General features: G+C 43.9%; 2 protein-coding genes across 6 annotated transcripts in view; both read left to right on the top strand.

Moving 5' to 3' along the window:
• Positions 1-9,939, top strand: part of Zc3h7a (zinc finger CCCH-type containing 7A) — a 46,200-nt gene extending 36,261 nt beyond the window's left edge. For all 3 annotated transcript variants that reach the window (XM_050136248.1, XM_050136231.1, XM_050136240.1), the window contains 4 exons: positions 1,916-2,024; positions 5,422-5,555; positions 7,129-7,292; positions 9,029-9,939. In XM_050136248.1, coding sequence (XP_049992205.1) covers positions 1,916-2,024; positions 5,422-5,555; positions 7,129-7,292; positions 9,029-9,218 — 597 coding nt within the window. In that variant the 3' untranslated portion in view covers positions 9,219-9,939. The remainder of the gene's footprint in view (positions 1-1,915; positions 2,025-5,421; positions 5,556-7,128; positions 7,293-9,028) is intronic.
• An 8,747-nt stretch (positions 9,940-18,686) lies between these two features.
• The window catches only part of Txndc11 (thioredoxin domain containing 11), a 75,983-nt gene continuing 75,382 nt past the window's right edge, over positions 18,687-19,287 (top strand). Inside the window, exon 1 of one of the 3 annotated variants that reach the window (XM_050136196.1) lies at positions 18,687-19,066. In XM_050136196.1, the coding sequence (XP_049992153.1) occupies positions 18,819-19,066 (248 nt within the window). In that variant the 5' untranslated portion in view covers positions 18,687-18,818. The remainder of the gene's footprint in view (positions 19,067-19,287) is intronic. The other 2 variants (XM_050136206.1, XM_050136187.1) reach the window with 2 other exon arrangements.

Raw genomic sequence — 19,287 nt, 5'->3', positions numbered from 1 at the left:
TTTTTGTTTTGTCTTTGCTTTTTGCTTGCCCTTTGGTGTATGTGTGTGACTCCAGCAGTTTTTATGTTGATTGGTACTTCATAGATTACTTGGACAGAGTGAAAAGATAACCGGACTTGAGGGAAAGTGAGGGAATTCTGCATCACCTGTGTGTGGCTTGCAGCTGTTAACTTAGTCACAAGGCGGTCTTTGCAAGGCTGTTTGTCTAGAGTGGAATTAGATAACTTTTGTATGAAAAGTTAAGAGATTTATTGGAAACTTGATATCTTGGGCATTAAAAGGATAAGGTTGTATGTGTACCAGAGACTTCGCTAAAACATGCATCTGGGCTAAGTTGTAGCTCAGTGATAGAGTACTTGTCTAGCGTGTGTGAGGTCCTGAGTTCAATCCACATTACTACTGTGATTCTTATTGTAGTTTCTGAGGCAGATGTTTGGGGCTGTTGATTTTTATTTAATCTTCAATGTGGTGAGCTCTATCACATAACATTTCAGTAGCTTATTGCCTCTTTTCCTCCAGTCAGATAATCCTGTGCGCGCGCGTGTGTGTGTGTGTGTGTGTGTGTGTGTGTGTGTGTGTGTGTGAATGTGAGTATGTAAGAATGTGCAGAAAATAATCTTTCAGAAGGTCCCTGTCCCATGTCTTGGCTTCATTTGCACATCTGTTAAATTGGGATCATTATGCCATAGAGACAGTAATATCTCATGGGAGTCTTTGAAATCCAGCACAGTGCCTGGTCTTGTCCTTGTATTCCCTGTTTCTTATCTTTGAAAGACTTTGGGTAAGCCAGGAGTGGCAGCTCACCTGTGATTCCAACACTCAGAATGTAGAGGCAGGATTGTTAATGCAGAGGCAGGAGAGTCACTACAAGTTTAAGACCAGCCTGGTGTACAAAGTAAGCAAATTCCATTCCAGTCAGGGTTACATAAACAGACCGTGTCTCAAAGTCTCAAACGAGGGAAGAAAAAAGAATGTGCCCTAGCTAGTGATTACACTGTCTTATTGAATAGGCTGTTGACCTCTTGTAGGTTTTCATGTGGGATTACTGAATTTCATTCCAAGAGAAAATTTAGTGTTGGGATTTTGCAAAAGCAAATGCTGAGCATTCACAGTTCTGTAAGATGAATAGTGGGAAGAGCAGACATAGCCATGGTAGCAATTAAGGGTTAATGTATCACAACCAGCTAGCTGGCGAGACCTAGAAATGCGCTTTCTTGGTGATGGAGGTTTTCCTTGTTCTTGGAGACTAGTGATTCTTAGGGAAAACTTCTGATGATTACTGTCACTTCGTGTTTTTACTAGTGCACCCTGTTTCCATTGCTGATTAAAAATCCCACATAACCAGAGGAGTTCTGTTTGAAAGCCTCTTAACTCCCTGACCTGGTTAGTGTAGCTGTCTTCAAAGACACTATGTCTAGTGAGTTGTGGCTAAGGTTAGCTCTCGGTGTAGGGTCATTAGCACTTTAAGTCTGGAAGCTTCCCGGCAGTGTCTAGTAACTTGGAGCAAGCTATAGTCTCTTTCTGTTCCCAGGACTGATTTGGAAGCATCCTGAATATTCTAGGAAGAGAGCAATAGCCACCTGACAGGCAGGGCATCAGATGTGCTCCGTAGAGTATTTGACTTCGTAGGAAATCTGTGCTACTTAATTCTGTGCTTCACTTTCTTTGGGAAATTCTGAAATAGAAATGTTTGCTGTCACTATCTCAAGTATTTTGGGCTTATGATCCATTTGAATGGAATTAATCTTGAAGTTTGTACTACTAAGCACTGATAGCAACACTTGCTTTGTTTAAATGTAAACATTAGTTATACTTAGCAGTGCCCTGTTTTAAAGTGTATGCGTGTGCATGTGTATATATGTATACGTGTGTGTTTATACATATACATATATTTATTTATTTATTTTTCACACAGCTATGCAATCATATTGCTTCTGGAAAAAAATGTCAGTATGTTGGCAACTGTTCCTTTGCTCATAGTCATGAGGAACGTGAAGTGTGGACTTACATGAAGGATAATAGAAGTAAGTTCGTACTATTTATGTCCTTTGTCTTCTGTAAAGTTCAGTTCCCCATGAACACAGCAAACAGCTTGCATGGTTTTGGCTGCAGCTGGAAACGTGACCGTGACCTCCTTGGTGTGGAAACTGACTTTTTTTTTTTTTTTTAAACTTTTTTAGATAAGGTTTCTCTGTGAACTTGCTCTGTAGACCAGTCTGGGATTAAAGGCATGAGCCACCACTGCCCGACCTGTGGAAATTGACTTCTGATGTGGGTTTGGTTAGACCACATTTGGGTGTGAATCTGTAGTTCCTTATCCTGGGTATAATAGGCATCTTCCTTATAAGAGAGAAGCCCGGGATAGCTCAGTTGGTGTGACTTTAAACAGGATTGCCTCGCTGGTCCATCAGGTGGATGAGGTTTGAGAGGCGCCTCAGACGACCTTTACTTTTGAACCTAAACAGTTTCACTACAGAAATTTATTTATTTATTTATTAAAGATTTCTGTCTCTTCCCCATCGCCGCCTCCCCTTTCCCTCCCCCTCCCCCTCCCCCAACCAAGTCCCCCTCCCTCCACAGCCCAAAGAGCAATCAGGGTTCCCTGTCCTGTGGGAAGTCCAAGGACCACCCACCTCCATCCAGGTCTAGTAAGGTGAGCATCCACGAAACTGCCTAGGCTCCCACGAAACCAATAGGTACAGTAGGATCAAAAACCCATTGCCATTGTTCTTGAGGTCTCAGTAGTCCTCATTGTCCACTATGTTCAGTGAGACCGGTTTTAACCCAGGCTTTTTCAGAGCCAGGCCAGCTGGCCTTGGTGAGTTCCCGATAGAACATCCCCCTTGTCTCAGTGTATGGGTGCACCCCTCGCGGTCCTGAGTTCCTTGCTTGTGCTCTCTCTCCTTCTGCTTCTGATTTGGACCTTGAGATTTCAGTCCGGTGCTCAATTATGGGTCTCTGTCTCTGTCTCCTTTCATCGCCTGATGAAGGTTAATATTCAGGAGGATGCCTATATGATTTTCTTTGGGTTCTCCTTCTTATTTAGCTTCTCTAAGAACCCGAATTATAGGCTCAATGTCCTTTATTTATGGCTAGAAACCAAATATGAGTGAGTACATCCCATGCTCCTCTTTTTGGGTCTGGCTTACCTCACTCAGGATGGTGTTTTCTATTTCCATCCATTTGCCTGCAAACTTCAAGAAGTCCTTGTTTTTTACTGCTGAGTAGTACTCTAATATGTATATATTCTATACTTTCTTCATCCATTCTTCAATTGAAGGGCATCTAGGTTGTTTCCAGGTTCTGGCTATTACAAACAATGCTGCTATAAACATAGTAGAGCATATACTTTTGTTGTGTGATAAGGCCTCTCTTGGGTATATTCCCAAAAGTGGTATTGCTGGGTCCATGGGTAGGTTGATCCCGAATTTCCTGAGAAACCTCCACACTGCTTTCCAGAGTGGTTGCACAAGTTTGCATTCCCACCAGCAATAGATGAGTGTACCCCTTTCTCCACAACCTCTCCAGCAAAGGCTATCATTGGTGTTTTTGATTTTCGCCATTCTGACAGGTGTAAGATGGTATCTTAAAGTTGTCTTGATTTGCATTTCCCTGATCGCTAAGGAAGTTGAGCATGACCTTAAGTGTCTTTTGGCCATTTGAACTTCTTCTGTTGAGAGATCTCTGTTCAACTCAGTGCCCCATTTTATAATTGGGTTGATTAGCCTTTTACGGTCTAGTTTCTTGAGTTCTTTATATATTTTGGAGATCAGACCTTTGTCAGTTGCAGGGTTGGTGAAGATCTTCTCCCAGTCAGTGGGTTGCCTTTCTGTCTTAGCTACAGTGTCCTTTGCTTTACAGAAGCTTCTCAGTCTCAGGAGGTCCCATTTATTCAATGAGGCCCTTATTGTCTGTGCTGCTGGGGTTATACGTAGGAAGTGGTCTCCTGTGCCCACATGTTGTAGAGTACTTCCCACTTTCTCTTCAATCAGGTTCAGTGTGTTTGGATTGATATTGAGGTCTTTAATCCACTTGGACTTGAGTTTTGTGCATGGTGATAGATATGGGTCTATTTTCATTCTTCTACAGATTGACATCCAGTTTTGCCAGCACAATCCCTACAGAAATTTTTGTTTTAATTAAAACACACACACACACACACACACACACTGTGTGTACATGCATCCAATCCCTCTATTACAAGAATCATTTGGAATGAAGGCTGACCTGCCATGTGATTTGTGTGGAGTGGATGCCCTCTTGTTCTACTTAAAGTAGGCCTTCCTGAGGCTTTTCCTTTGTCAGGAGTCTGGAGTCTTCCATGACTCCTGCCGCCACGCTCTGAAGGAAGAACAATCTCTAGTTTTATGCCTCATCTCCGATTGATGATTGAATGTTAGAAAGTTTCAAAGCCAAATTTAGACTAGATCTCACTACCAGAGTTTTTAATACTGTTTCTCAGCTGGTAACATATTTTGCTGCATAGTTTTCCTTCCCTGGGAACATCTGGGCCTGTCTGGAGATGCTGTCATACCCATGACCCGGGAAGATGTGCTACTGGCTTCTAAAGACAGGGTCCAGGGATGCTTCTAAATAGCCTGTAATGGACTAGACAGTGCATTATCCAGCCAGAAAGGAGCAGAGCTGACTTTAGTAAAACCCTGGCCTTAGGCTTGACAATAATGTAGAATGTACCTGTCCTTACCCAGGAACCAGCCTGCAACCACTGTCCAGAACCTGTCATAGTGATATTGTACATTGCACCCCAGTATGTTGATGCTCTAGGACTGTGGCTTGATTGGTGGGCCCCTAGCAAGGTCAAGCCTTGCTTCTGTGGGGTTTTCCATCTTTCACAATGACCAGGATGTATGTCAGCTGCAACTGTTCTCTTCCTGTAAGGCACCTCCTGTGGTGACAGCACTGAAGAGTTAGTGTAGCACAGGGTGACCTGCAGTAGTGCTGAGGCCTCTGTGCACAGTCTTGTGATGGTCCTGAGTTTTAAACACTTCCAAGTGTCTTGCAAATACAGGAAGGTATTATGAAGCTATTTTTGTACTATTAACAAGTCCTGAAAATTGGTTCTTCTGCCTGAAAGTTTATCTGCTGCTTAGGTTGGATTTGTCATCTCTCAGGTCTAATGTAATAACTGTTTAGTTTTGTTTTGTTTCATTTTATTTATTTATTGGGGGGTACAGGGTTTCTCTGTGTAGCCCTGGCTGTCCCAGAACTTGCTCTGTAGGTCAGCATGGTTTCAAACTTAGAGATCTGTCTGTGTCTGCCTCCCAAATGCTAAGAATAAAGGCATGAGTCACCATGACGTTTGTTTTGAAAATGTACTGAGTGATAGTAAGTACACATGCTTGTTTGTGTATTTGAATGGCATTTCCTGGTTGTTTCTAAACACCGTTCCTTTTTCCTCAGTACATGATATAGAGCAGTTTTATGAACTCTGGCTGAAGAATCAAAAAAGTGAAAAAAGTGATGATGTAGCCAGTCACTGTAACAAAGAAAATGGGAAGCAGATCCATATGCCAACAGATTATGCTGAAATTTCTGTAAGTACCATTGCTAACTCACTTGTGCTTCGGGGCTGCTCCTGCACTTTCTCCTTTCACTTCTCCAAAGCCTGGCTCTGGCACCTTCTGGTGTCTTCTTTCTACTGTGCTTTTTTTTGCCATTAGCTTAAGTCTCCTGTGCCTGAAATATTCTTGCTTGAATTTTTATTTTCAAAAGCATAAAGAAGCTTGGTTGGGATGGAGCTCCATTGGTAGAGTCCTTACCTAGCATGCACAATCCCCTGGGTTCAATCCCCAGCACCCATCAACTGGGTGCTACATGCCTGTAATCCCAGCACCCTTGGGAAGTCGAAGCAGAAGTATCAGAAATCCAAGGCCATCCTTGGCTACCTGGCAAGTTAGAGGTCATCTGGGCTAAGTAAGAACCTGTCTCAGCCAGGTGGTGGTGGTGCACACCTTTAATCCCAGCACTCGGGAGGCAGAGGCAGGCAGATCTCTAAATTCAAGGCCAGCCTGGTCTACAGAATGAACCCCAGGACAGGCTCACAAACTACACAGAAAAACAAAACAAAAAAGAGAGAGAGAACCTGTCTCTAAAACCAAAATTGTTACACACCTTTAATCTCAGCACTTGGGTGATCTCTTGAGTTTAAGGTCAGCCAGAGCTCCACAATGAGACCTGTACAAAAGTGAAGAAAACATGAATGGCTTGAGTCTACTATTCCACATTAAGTGATGTTAATACTTGGTGTCTGTAAAATAGGTGAAGGTTCTACAGATAAAGTTGGAAGTGTGTCTGTTCTTCCCAGAAGAACAAGATCCAGGGGGTATAGTTCCCTATATGTTTATGTATCAGTGATGTGACCTTTTTTCTTTTAAATGAAAGGCAGGAGTTCACTCTGTAGCCCACCAAGCTGACCTTGAATTTGAATGGTTTTCTTAGTCTGCAGAGCCCTGGGATTACAGGCATTAGCCACCACACCTGGCCATTATATGTAGTTATTCTTCTTTTGTATTGGCCTGGCATGTTTATACCTAGCAGGAGTGTGTGTGTTGCTGCCATTTGTCTTTTGTTTCTCACCCATGTCCATCACCACTTCAGGGCTGTGTCTGTCCTGGTCTTTTGTGTCTCTGCTCAGGACACATATGAGTTTGAATCTTTCCTAATACTTAAACCTCTTTGTGATGTGTAACTTTGTCCGTGAGGGCCAGCATATTTACTTTCTGGGTACTTGGTACAAATCTGGTATAGTCGGGGCTTGTGTATAGAATTGCTGTTGGTTATTCTGGAGCTGGCCCACTCTGACCTTAATGCATGTCCTGCTTTTCCTTGGGGTGTAAACTTCTGCCCAGAATACTTATCTGCTTCTCAGATGACTTTGCTTGTACAGCAGCTTCTCTTGGCCTCCTTGTCAGAACTTAACTAGATGACCTGCACAGGACCCATCCACTCATGTATGTTCCAGTACTGTAGTTGGTCCTGTGCTGGTGCTAACTCTGATTCTGGGTTATATGTCCCTTGCTTGACTTCTCCAGAGTGGAGCCTGAGCTGAGCTCAGGCCGCATTGGGAGGTGCAGGCTCTCAGGCAGCACATCTTCCCACACGCTTTAGGTGGACTTCCACTGCTGGATGTGTGGGAAGAATTGTAACAGTGAGAAGCAATGGCAAGGTCATATCTCCTCCGAGAAGCACAAAGAGAAGGTTTTCCACACTGAGGATGACCAGTATTGCTGGCAGCACCGCTTCCCCACTGGGAACTTCAGTATTTGTGAGAGGTATGTAGGCCCTGTGAAAACAGCTGATTTCATGGTATTTCTTTGGTTATTGTATCTGTAGACAGAATAGGATGTAGGTGGTAGTCTCGTTATAGGCCCTGGAAGGATGGGAATATGCAGGTGCACCTATGTTATAGTGCTCTGCCCCGGGACAAGAGGCTGTGCAGGTGTGCCTATCCAAACTCACCATATCTCCTTGGAGAAGCACAAAGAGAAGGTTTTCTACACTGAGGATGACCAGTATTGCTATCATCTTTGGATTCTCATCTCTAATTCTCTGATCTTTTGTCACAATCTTTGCTCACAGTAAATGGTCATCAAATAGAGGTGGCCTTTAGCGGAATGACTCAGCAGTTATGAGCACCTGCTGCTCTTTGAGAGGACCCGGGTCACAATCGCCTGTAATTTCAGGTTCCAAGGGATCTGACATGCTCTTCTGGTCTCTGCAGGCACGTACATGCATATGGTACACATATATACTTAGGCATATTTATATATCCTGAAAAAAAATTAACAGAAAGAAAGAAAATAGGAGCATAACTATATCATACTTTTGTCTTAGAAAAAAATTAAATAAAAAGTGGGTGTGGATATGGGGATTCATGCCGATAATCCTAGCAGCAGGAAGCCATCATAGGGAAATTACTTCAAGTTTGAGCTACAAAATATCTCAATGAAAAAATAAAAAATGAACCGCCCCCCACAAAAGACAGGGTTTTTCTATGTCACAGCTCTGACTGTCCTGGAACTCACTTTGTAGACCAGGCTGGCCTTGAACTCATAGAGATCTGCCTACTTCTGCTGGGATTAAAGACGTGTGAGTTCAGGACCAACCTGATCTACAGAATGAGTTCGAGGACAACTGGAGCTACACAGAGAAACCCTGTCTTGAAAAAAACCAAACAACAAAAAGAATTCTTTTTTATTATTTTTTTCGAGACAGGGTTTCTCTTAGTGTAGCTCTGGGCTGTCCTGGAACTTGCTTTGTAGATCAGGCTGGCCTCAAACTCACTGAGATACACCTGCCTCTGCTTCATGAGTGTGGGGGTTAAAGGCGCGCACCACCACAGCTGAGTGATTTTCTTATTTTTTTTAATTTAATTTATTTAGTCTTTTACATTTCCCCATCCCCAACCAGAAGCTGGGAAGATGATCTAGCAGGTATGAACACTGCTTACTGCGTAAGGGTGAGGACCCGAGTTCAAATTCCAAGAACTCATGTAAAAAGCCAGATATGTTTGCCAGTAGGAAGCGCGGGGACAGGATGGTTGATGGAGCTTGCTTATCACCAGCCTAGCTTAGGTTCAGTGAGAGACCCTTTAAGGGAATTACGGGGAGAGTGGTACAAGAGGGTACCCAGCGACCCTTCTCTACTGTCCACACACCAGCCTAGCACTGTTCCACTGAGCTATACCCCCAGCCCAAGTCTGTACTTTCTGATAAATTCTTTGAAATAAATTCATAGTACTAATTTCCCTGTAATGTATATTGTGCCTATTCAAGACTTGTTTCCCAGGTTTAAGCTTCCCAACTGGGTCTGGGATGCAACTCAAATGGTTAGAAGGGACATGTACTTAGTAGGCAGGAGGTCCTGTCTGTTATCCCCAGCAGCAAAAACAGTGGGACATGATAAGCTGTGACTGCAGAAGGTATGTGCAGGTAGGTGGGTCATCAGTTAAGGAAAACTGTGTTCTAATTGTCTCATGGATGCTAAGCACGCTGCCTCCTCCTGACAGGTATATGAATGGCTCCTGCACAGAAGGAAACAACTGTAAATTTGCACATGGAAATGCTGAACTTCTTGAATGGAAAGAAAGAAAGAAGACCCTAGAGATGAAACTCAGCAAAGCACGAAAAGATCACTTAATTGCCCCAAATGATAATGATTTTGGAAAATATAGTTTTTTGTTTAAAGATTTAAACTAACATACTGGCTTTTATGTAACCCAATCAGAGCACTGACCAGAAAAATTGGAGGTGTTGAAAAAGCACGTAGCAGAGGAGCCGCAGGTTTTCTGCTTGATTGGTATCTATCGTTCTGAGCAGCAACCCACAGTAGATAGGAAACGGCTGTTTGATAGGCCTGGCCTAGCTCTCACGGAGCCACTGGCATCAGATGGCAAAGTGACTTGCTGCTGGTTGCTGTCTGTTGGACAGACTTTTGGATAAGGTGTGTTGAGAAAGAGGATAAAGTTTTCATCTAGGATGACTCTCTGAGTTGGTCCATCAGATAAGAACCATGACCAAGAGAGAATAAGTGGACACTGGGATCAGAATACATAATGGATGAAATTATTTACATGTTTTAGTGGAACGAATTTATATAATATAATAAAGTTTGCTACTTATCTGTATGTAGGTTGCTAAAAAGGATTTTAACTCAGATTTTTAAGCCAAATAACCATTTAACACTACTATCTGTTAAATGGGGTATTTTCTGTATTTGTATGTTTCACTGTGGTAAGGGAACTGATGACCATGTACATCAAGAATATTTTGAAAATAATCAATTGACACAAATTTTATTTCTTGGTCTTTCGCTGTTTGAATGATGATTTTTGAAAGATTAAACTTGTACTGTTGGTATTGTGTAGTGTAAGGACCAATATTGCCTGTATGTAATAAATGATTTTATATAGCGATGACATTCATAGTTTTGGTGTAGTCTTTTCTCCATAAAAAATTATTGGAACAGGCTTTTACACAGGTTTTGTTTTTTGGTTTTATTTTTGTTTTTGGTGTGTGGTGTGCTATGGCTTGAGCTCAGCACTTTTATTTTATTTTATTCTTTTGGTTTTTTGAGACAGGATTTCTCCATGTGACTCTGACTGTCCTGGAACTCTGTAGATTAGGCTGGCCTCGTCCAACACTCTGTACATGCTAAGTGGACACTACCTCTGAACTAAATGCAAACCTGTTTTCACTGTTTTGTGGCAGAGCTGATCATGGGATTCTCCCGGGTGAGTGACTATAGGCCTGTATCACAAATTGGTGGTTTTTCTCGAGACAGGATCTTGCATAGTTCTATCTAGTCTAGCTTTGAATGCCTGAGCCTCCTGTTTCCACCTCCCAAGTGTAGAGTTAGAATCATCGGATGTGCCACCAAGCCTGGGGTTTATTTTAATTTATTATTAATGTATGTGGACTGAGAACTGAGTCAGTTCTCTCCTGCTGCCTTCGTGGGCTTCTGCCGATTGAGCTTGTGTAGCGGTGCTTTCCCTTAGCTCTGGCCATCCTGGAAATCACTCTGTAGAGAGTGTGCTACCACCACCCGGCTTCCATAAATTGTTTTTTAAAATAGTATTTGTGTTTGGACAGTGATAAGCTGCAAACCGTTCATGAAACAGTTTTTGTCTTTACCTTATTGCCTCAGTATTTGGACTGAATCAGCTTTCATGAGCCAGGTGGTGGTAGTACCTGTCTTCCAGAGGTCCTGAGTTCAGTTCCCCGCAACCACATGGTGGCTCACAACCATCTGTAATGAGATCTGGTGCCCTCTTCTGGCCTGCAGAACACTGAATATATAATAAAGAAATAAGACATGAGCTGTGGGAGTCTTCAAAAGCACTGTATATCCAACACCTTTAACAGGCCCTTGGGATTGGTGCGAGATCACTGAGGGCTTGGGTAAGATGACAGAAATGACTACGCTAATCTCCCAGCAGAGGGAACTAGCAGGGCAGAGGTTGGTGAGCAGGGGTGGCCCATATGCTGCAGTAAGGTGGGGGGTGGGTCTATGAGGGACTTTTTAAGAACAGAATCTAGGCTATGAGAACCAATCCTGCAGTAGCCCAATCAGAATTATTTCTCTGGGATGAATGTGAGGAGGTGGGATGCTGAGAATCCTAGGGAAAAGGTTGGGCAAGCTGCAGATAGTTCAAGAGAGGAGACCATGGTTTTCCTACGTGAGTCCTCAGAGACCTTCTACAAGTTTCCCCCTAGTATTGGAGAGTGAACCTAGCTAGGGCTTTATATTTTAGGCAAGTATTCTGCAGTGACTATAACCCCAGTCCTTATCTATTACTTGTTTTTGGCACTTGCAACAGGCATACACCACTCTGCCTCTGTGCAGCCCTTGCTGTTCTCTGGAACTCACTTTGTAGACCGGGTTGTCATTGAACTCAGAGATCTGCCTGCCTCTCCCTCTCAATGCTGGGTGAAAGTCCCACCACCACCTGACTTGTTTGGTTATTTCTTAGCTCCTCTTTTCCCAGGGAGTGTAAGATACACTGAGAAGTTGTCCCTGCTGCTGTTTCATTTTAAAGATGAGGGCTGGAGAGATGACTCAGTAGTTCAGAGCACTGACTGCTCTTCCAAAGGACCTGGGTTCAATTCCCAGCACCGACATGGCAGCTCACAACTGTCTGAAGATCCAGTTCCAGGGGATCTGACACCTTCACACCAATGCACATTAAATAAACCATAAAAAAATGTTTAAAAAAAAAAGATGAAAGAGTTGTAGCCTGGGGACAGAGCTGTGTGGTAGAGCACTTGCCTACACATATAATTCTCAGCATCACACACTCATAAAGAGAAAAAAATTCATTATTTTAAACTTTGGAATCTAGACCAGGAAAGTTTGAGGTCTCATGCATACCAGTGACAGTTTTGTCCCTCAAACTCCCCTTCATTTTCTGTACCCGACCTGCTCAGCAGTTTGCATTTTTCCAGAAAACTCTATCTCTGCATAAAACAGCCCATATCATGCTCTAGTTTGCAGCCACAGCTTGGATCTCCATATCACAATACTGAGACTGATCATACTTCATCTTACTGGACAGAAACAGTAAAGTGTGTGTGTGTGCGCGCGTGCATGCGTGAGTGTGTGTGTGTGTGTGTGTGTAGGGGGCGATTGCCACCTCAAGTCTCCTAAAGGCAGTTTGGAAAACTAATAATTGCCATGTCTGTAAGACTTGGTTATCTCCAGGGGATGGTTTTTATTTCTAAAGTAATTTTATATGTAGGGGTGTTCTGCCTGCATGACTATGTACCAGATACATACCCAGTGCCCATGGAAGTCAGATTCCTTGGGATGAGCTACAGATTTTTGTAAGCTTCATGTGGGTTCTTGGAATAGGACCTGAGTTCTGGAGGAACAGCCAGTGATCTTAACAGAGACAACTAGCTACCTGGGCAATCACCCAAAGTCACGTTTGCAGCGTTGAAGCAACCAACTTTGGATAAGGCCTAACATAACTGACATACCATTTTCAAAGGCAAGCAACTTTTCAAAACTATTTTACCCTGTCTTGGCAGGATATGACAGTCCTGTTTTATCCATTGATGCACGCTCTGCATCTCTCCAGCCCCCTATGGAGTGGTTTTTAAGTTAACATTTCATTTTTTATTTTCCTGAAATGGTCTCACTCTAACACTGTTCACTAACTAGACCAGGCTTGTCTCAGTAGAGATCCTCCTGCCTCTTGATGGTGCTTGGAGGCATTTGACTTTTTTTAAATTTTTTTTTATTGGTATTTATTAAGCTCTTCATTTTTCTCTGCTCCCCTCCCTGCCTCTCCCCTCCCCTCTTCAACCCTCCCCCAAGGTCCCCATGCTCCCAATTTACTCAGGAGATCTTGTCTTTTTGTACTTTGTACTTCTCATGTAGATTATATCTATGTAAGTCTCTCTTAGTATCTGCATTGTTGTCTAAGTTCTCTGGGATTGTGGTTTGTAGGCTGGTTTTCTTTGCCTTGTGTTTAAAAACCACCTATGAGTGAGTACATGTGATAATTGTCTTTTTGTGTCTGGGTTTCCTCACTCAAAATAATTTTCTAGCTCCATCCATTTTCCTGCAGAATTCCAGCTGTCGCTATTTTTTCTGCTGTGTAGTACTCCATTGTGTAAATGTACCATATTTTCCTTATCCATCCTTCGGTCAAGGGGCATTTAGGTTGTTTCCAGGTTCTGGCTATGAGAAACAAAGCTGCTGTGAACATAGTTGAGCACATATCCTTGTGGCACGATTGAGCATCTTTTGGATATATATCCAAAAGTGGTATTATTGGGTCTTGAGGAAGGTTGTTTCCTAATTATCTGAGACATTGCCACATTGACATTCAAAGGGGTTGTATCAGCTTGCATTCCCACCAGCAATGCAGAAGTATTCCCTTTTCCCCACATCCTCTCCAGCATAAGTTGTCATCAGTGTTTTTTATCTTGGCCATTCTTAAAGGTGTAAGATTGAATCTCAGAGTTGTTTTGATTTTCATTTCTCTGATGACTAAGGCCATTGACCATTTCCTTAAGTGTCTTTCAGCCATTTTAGATTCCTCTGTTGAGAGTTCTCTGTTTAGGTCTGTACTCCATTTTTTTTTTTTTTTTTTGTATTATGTGTTCTTTTGGTGTCCAGTTTCTTGAGTTCTTTGTATATTTTGAAGATCAGACCTCTGTCTGATGTGGGGTTAGTGAAGATCTTTTCCCATTCTGTAGGCTGTCGTTTTGTCTTGTTGACTGTCTCCTTTGCTTTACAGCTTTTCAATTTTAGGAGGTCCCATTTATTAATTGTTTCTCTCAGTGTCTGTGCTGTTGGGGTTATATTTAGATAGTGATCTCCTGTGCCAATGCATTCACGTGTACTTCCCACTTTCTCTTCTATAAGGTTCAGTGGCTTTATTTTGAGTCTTTGATCCATTTGGACTTGAGTTTTGTGCATGGTGATAGATATGGGTCTATTTTCATTTTTCTACATGTTGATAGACAGTTATGCCACACCACTTGTTAAATATGCTTTCTTTTTTCCATTTGATATTTTTTGCTTCCTTGTCAAAACTCAGGTGTTCGAAGATGTGTGGATTGATATCCAGGTCTTCTGCTCGGTTCCATTGGTTGTCTTGTCTGTTCTTCTTCCAATATCAGGCTGTTTTCAGTACTGTAGCTCTGTAGTAGAGTTTGAAGTCAGGGATTGTGATGCCTCCAGAAGTTCTTTTATTGCCCAGGATTGTTTTGGCTATTGTTTTTTTTTTTTTTCTTTTCCATTTGAAGTTGAGTACCATTCTTTCGAGGTCTTTGAAGAATTTTGCTGGGATTTTGATGGGCATTGTGTTGAATCTGTAGATTGCTTTTGTTAAGATTGCCATTTTTACTTTGTTAATTCTGCCTCTCCAAGAGCATGGGAGATCTTTCCACTTTCTGGTGTCTTCTTCAATTTCTTTCTTCAAAGATTTAAAGTTTGCGTCATACAAGTCTTCCACTTGTTTGGTTAGAGTTATTCCGAGATATTTTATGCTATTTGTGGCTATTGTGAAGGGTGTTGACTCTCTAATTTCTTCCCCAGCCCATTTATCATCTGTGTACAGGAGCGCTACATATTTTTTTGAGTTAAGCTTGTATCCTGCTGCATTGCTGAAAGTGTTTATAAGTTGTAGAAGTTCCTTGGTAGAATTTTTGGGATCACTTATGTAAACTATCATATCATCAGCAAACAGTGGGAGTTTGACTTCTTCTTTTCTGATTTGCAGTCCTTTGATCTCCTTTTGTTGTCTTATTGCTCTAGCTAGAACCTCAAGTAGTATATTGAATAGATATGGAGAGGGTGAACAACCTTGTCTTGTTTCTGATTTCAGTGGAATCGCTGGCAGTTTCTCTCCATTTAGTTTGATGTTGGCTTACTGTATATTGCCTTTATTATGTTTAGGTATGTTCCTTGTATCCCTGCTCTCTCCAAGACCTTTATCATGAAGGGATGTTGTATTTTGTCAAGTGCTTTTTCGGCATCTAATGAGATGATTGTGTGGTTTTTATTTTTCAGCTTGTTTATATGGTGGATTACTTTGACAGATTTTTGTATCTTGAACCATCCCTGCATCTGTGGGATGAAGCCAACTTGGTCATGGTGGATGATGGTTCTGATGTGTTCTTGGATTCAATTTGCCAGTATTTATTTAGTATTTTTGCATCAATGTTCATGAGTGAGATTGGTCTGTAATTCTCTTTCTTAGTAATGTCTTTCTGTGGTTTGGGTATCAGGGTAATTGTAGCCTCAGAAAAAGAGTTTGGCAATGTTCCTTCTTAGTTGTGAATGCCTGGTCTTAGCTTGGCTTTCTTTTTGCCTGCTTTTCTTAAATTATCCCATCTACCTTTTACCTCTGGGCTTTTATCTTTCTAACTTCTATATATCTGACTATCTTTCTTACCCTGTGGCTGATTGCGTAGGTGACCTCTGATGTCTTCGTCTCCTCTTGCTGTTTGCTCTTCCACTTGGATCTCCTATGTATACTCTATCCCTGCCAGCCCCGCCTATCCTTATTCCTGCCTCGCTATTGGCCATTCAACTCTTTATTAGGACCATCAGGTGTTTTAGACAGGCAAAGAATCACAGCTTCACAGTTAATCAAATGCAGCGTAAACAAAAGTCACACACCTGAAAATAATATTCCCTAACACTGTAGCCTAGGCTGGCCTCAGCATTTTTAGTGCTGGGATAAGTGTGAGCTAGACACCATGTCCAATTTTGTAATATTTTTCTTATCTAAAATTCATACTTTTTATTTGTTTTTGTTTTTTGAGACAGGGTTTCTCTGTAGCTTTGGTTCCTGTCCTGGAACTAGCTCTTGTAGACCAGGCTGGCCTCGAACTCCCAGAGATCCGCCTGCTTCTGCCTCCCGAGTGCTGGGATTAAAGGCGTGCACCACCACCACCCTGCTAAAATTCATACTTTTAAAATATTTATTTATTTATTATGTATACAATATTCTTTCTGCGTGTATGCCTGAAGGCCAGAAGAGGGCACCAGACCTCATTACAGATGGTTGTGAGCCACCATGTGGTTGCTGGGAATTGAACTCAGGACCTTTGGAAGAGCAGGCAATGCTCTTAACCGCTGAGCCATCTCTCCAGCCCCTAAAATTCATACTTTTTATCCAGTGTATTTCTCAAATCTACTGACCCCCTTTGCCTCCCAAGCTATAATCACGAACCTGCTTTTGTCTCTGAATTTACCCATCAAACATGTTTCATAGAAATGCAACCATCCTGATGATCGGGTTCTTTTGTTGAATGTAATTATTTTATCATTTATCTGTACTTAGGGTTTCTCTTGCTGTGATAAACAACATGAACAAAAGCTGCTTGGGAGGACAGGATTTATTTTGCTTACACTTTCTTATCACAATCCATTATTGAAGGAAGTCAAGGTAGGAGCCTGAAACAGGAGCTGAAGCAGAAGCCAAACAAGAATGTGGCTTATTACTTCATGCCTCTTGGCTTGCTTGGTTTTTTTTTCTTATAGAACCCAAGACCAACTGTGCAGGGACAGCATTGTCTCTTTGTGGGTTTACCCTTATCAGTCTTCAATTATGAGAATGCCCCATTTGCATTCCAACAGCTGGATTTTTTAACTGAGACAGGGCTTCTCTGTGTAACAGTTCTAGCTGTCCTGGAACTAGTGTTTGTAGACCAGGCTGGCCTCGAACTCACAGAGATCTGCCTGCCTCTGCCTCCCCAGTGCTGGGATTAAAGGCTTGCGCCATCACCGCCCAGCTCCAACAGCTGGATCTTAAGGAGACATTTTTCAATTGAGAATCCCTTCTCAGATGACTCTAGGTTGTGTCAAGTTGACAAAAAACTTATCAGGATGGTAGTCCATCCCTTCTGTGGCCAAATAGTATTTTATTGTGCAAACTACATGTTAATAATGGACATGTGGGTTGTTTCCACTGCTCCCCTATCATGCCTGCACACATTACATGTGAACTTTTGTGCCTCTAGTTTCACTGCTTGCAGTGAACCTCTCCAACTGTCCTGGAGTAGTCTGAGGTGGCTGCAGTGAACCTTGAACTTGTAGCTGGATTTTTTTTCTTCAGCTAATAGAAGCCAGGAAACTTCAGTGATTCTGTCTCCAGAGTACTGGGTTACAGATGTTTGCAAGACCAGGCCTGACTTAGTATGTGGTGTGAAATCTGAACTTAGGTCCTATGGTTGGTTGCACAGTACAGCACAGCACTGCACTCTACTGAGCTTCTGTCTGCAGGTCACAAGAGGGAACCTGATCCAATTACAGATGGTTGTGAGCTACATGTGGTTGCTGGGAATTGAACTCAGGACCTTTGGAAGAGCAGCCAGTGCTCTTAACCTGAGCCACCTCTCCAGCCCTAAGCCCTCAGTTTTTTGCATACACCATATGGCCATAATATTTTTCTCTTTTAGTCAAGACAAGGTTTCATATTATAGTCCAGGTCTTAATCAAACTCTAGACAACCCTCCTGATGCAGCCTTCAAGTGCTGGACTTTCAGATATGAGCCATTATACCCAACTTCTCTCAAATTGTTTTTTGCTTGTACATCATTACTGCTACCACGGAGCACAGTTGATTGCTAGGTCCCTCAGTTGAAGCCGGTCTTGGGTCAGAATTTCTCACTAACTTGCTGACCTTGGCCAAGTGAGTTTTCTAAGCCTGTCATTCCACCTGTAAACGAGTATGGAGTATGGACCAGTAGGGCTATGGTCAAGAGAGGCAGTACCCGGACACATCGCAGTTACCGGAAAGTGTGATAGCTAAGGAAAGCTCTATTGTGCGACAAGCACCCATTCTAAATTCCCAGCAACTCTCCTTGTCTTGCTCCCGGAATTGTTTGTAAACTGCTGTGAGCCAATTAACTGCTTGCTCAGGCTTTTGTAAACCCGCTTATGGCAATGCAACAGGGAGTAAAAAGGACAGCTCTTCACTAGCTGAGGGGAGTGAAGCAGTTTCTCATTCAGGTGCACATTACGGAAAAACACGGTAATTGAGGTCTCCATTTCCCCAAAACCGTTCCTCTATCCCCTCTTGCGCCGCAGGGCGGCACGCCTCCGATTTGGCGTTGAGGCTGTCGCCCTGCTAGCAGCAAATTATAAGCTCATTTAATTATAATTTGGGCGAGTCTGTCATCTTTCCCCAGTGGATTCAAGCTCTGGAACGTAACTAAAACGGACTCATCACTTTCTATGAGTCGCTTCATCCAATCCTGATAGCGGAAGCACCGTTATCACGGCGCAAGCCGGCCCCCATCTCTTTTCTGAGTCCTCTCCACGCCCACCCCCTTTCTGAAAAGCAGATCATAGCATTAGGGACAGTCTCGACCCCGAAATCTCGGAAGAGAAGCGCAACAACAGCACACGAAAAGGCCGACGAACCGAAGACCCGCTAGGACGCAACACCAATTCGCTTCCGGGAATGAGGCTGCAGCGCCTGCGCAGCCGCCGGATGAGGGTGGGGTCGAGTTTGAATGACTGCTAGACTGCACCGTCCGTACAAGTGGGGCGGGGTCTGCAAAAGGATGACGCGGCCGCGCGTGCTGCGCGCTGCCGCGCAGACTCTGTAAGCCCGGGGGCGTTGCTCCAGGGGCGTGGCTTTCGGGGGCGGGGGAGCGTGCGTTCGCGCAGACTCTGAGACGGTGGGCGGGGCGTCTCCGAAGTGTCGCTGACGTGGAGAGTCCGGGTTAGCGGGCGCCGCCGCCTGCGAGGTCCGGGAGCGACGTGCGGGGCCGGGTCTCCGGGCCCGAGGGCGGCGGCAGCGGCAGTATAAAGCCGGCGACGGGGAGCATGTAATGTCGGAATGCAGAGTCTGCGGCGGCGGCGGCGGGAGCAGCAGCAGCGACACCGAGGACGAGGGTGGCGGCGGCGGCCGCAAGGGCTCCGGCTCCCTCAGCCCGCCCGGGGCGGCGGCCTCCTCGGAAGGCCGGCTCCGCCGCAGATTGCGCGGCATCTCGCTCATGGCGCGCCGGCGGCCGGAGCTGCTGTGCGGGGCCGTGGCGCTTGGCTGCGCCCTGCTCTTCGCCCTCAAGTTCACCTGCAGGTGAGGCTGCCGGGTCTCGGGCTCATGGCCGGAGCTCCGCCAGCCCGGCAGCGCGGGGTCAGCTCGGGGTCTCCGGGTCGGAGGTCATAGGTCTCCCGCGGGGAAGTCTGACTGGTCTGCGGCGACAGGCTTGACTCCCTGTGGGCCGCAGTCTCCCGCTGTCCCTGTTCCGCATGGGGGCCTTTCTGGGTGCTGCCCCTTATCAGTTTTGTACCGAGGGC

Source organism: Alexandromys fortis, unplaced genomic scaffold (genome assembly GCF_014885135.2).
Source record: "Alexandromys fortis isolate MF-2015 unplaced genomic scaffold, M_Fortis_MF-2015_v1.1 scaffold_29, whole genome shotgun sequence".
Taxonomy (NCBI): Eukaryota; Metazoa; Chordata; class Mammalia; order Rodentia; family Cricetidae; genus Alexandromys; species Alexandromys fortis.
Note: the sequence above shows the minus strand (reverse complement) of the source record. Positions and strands in the feature narration are given on the sequence as shown.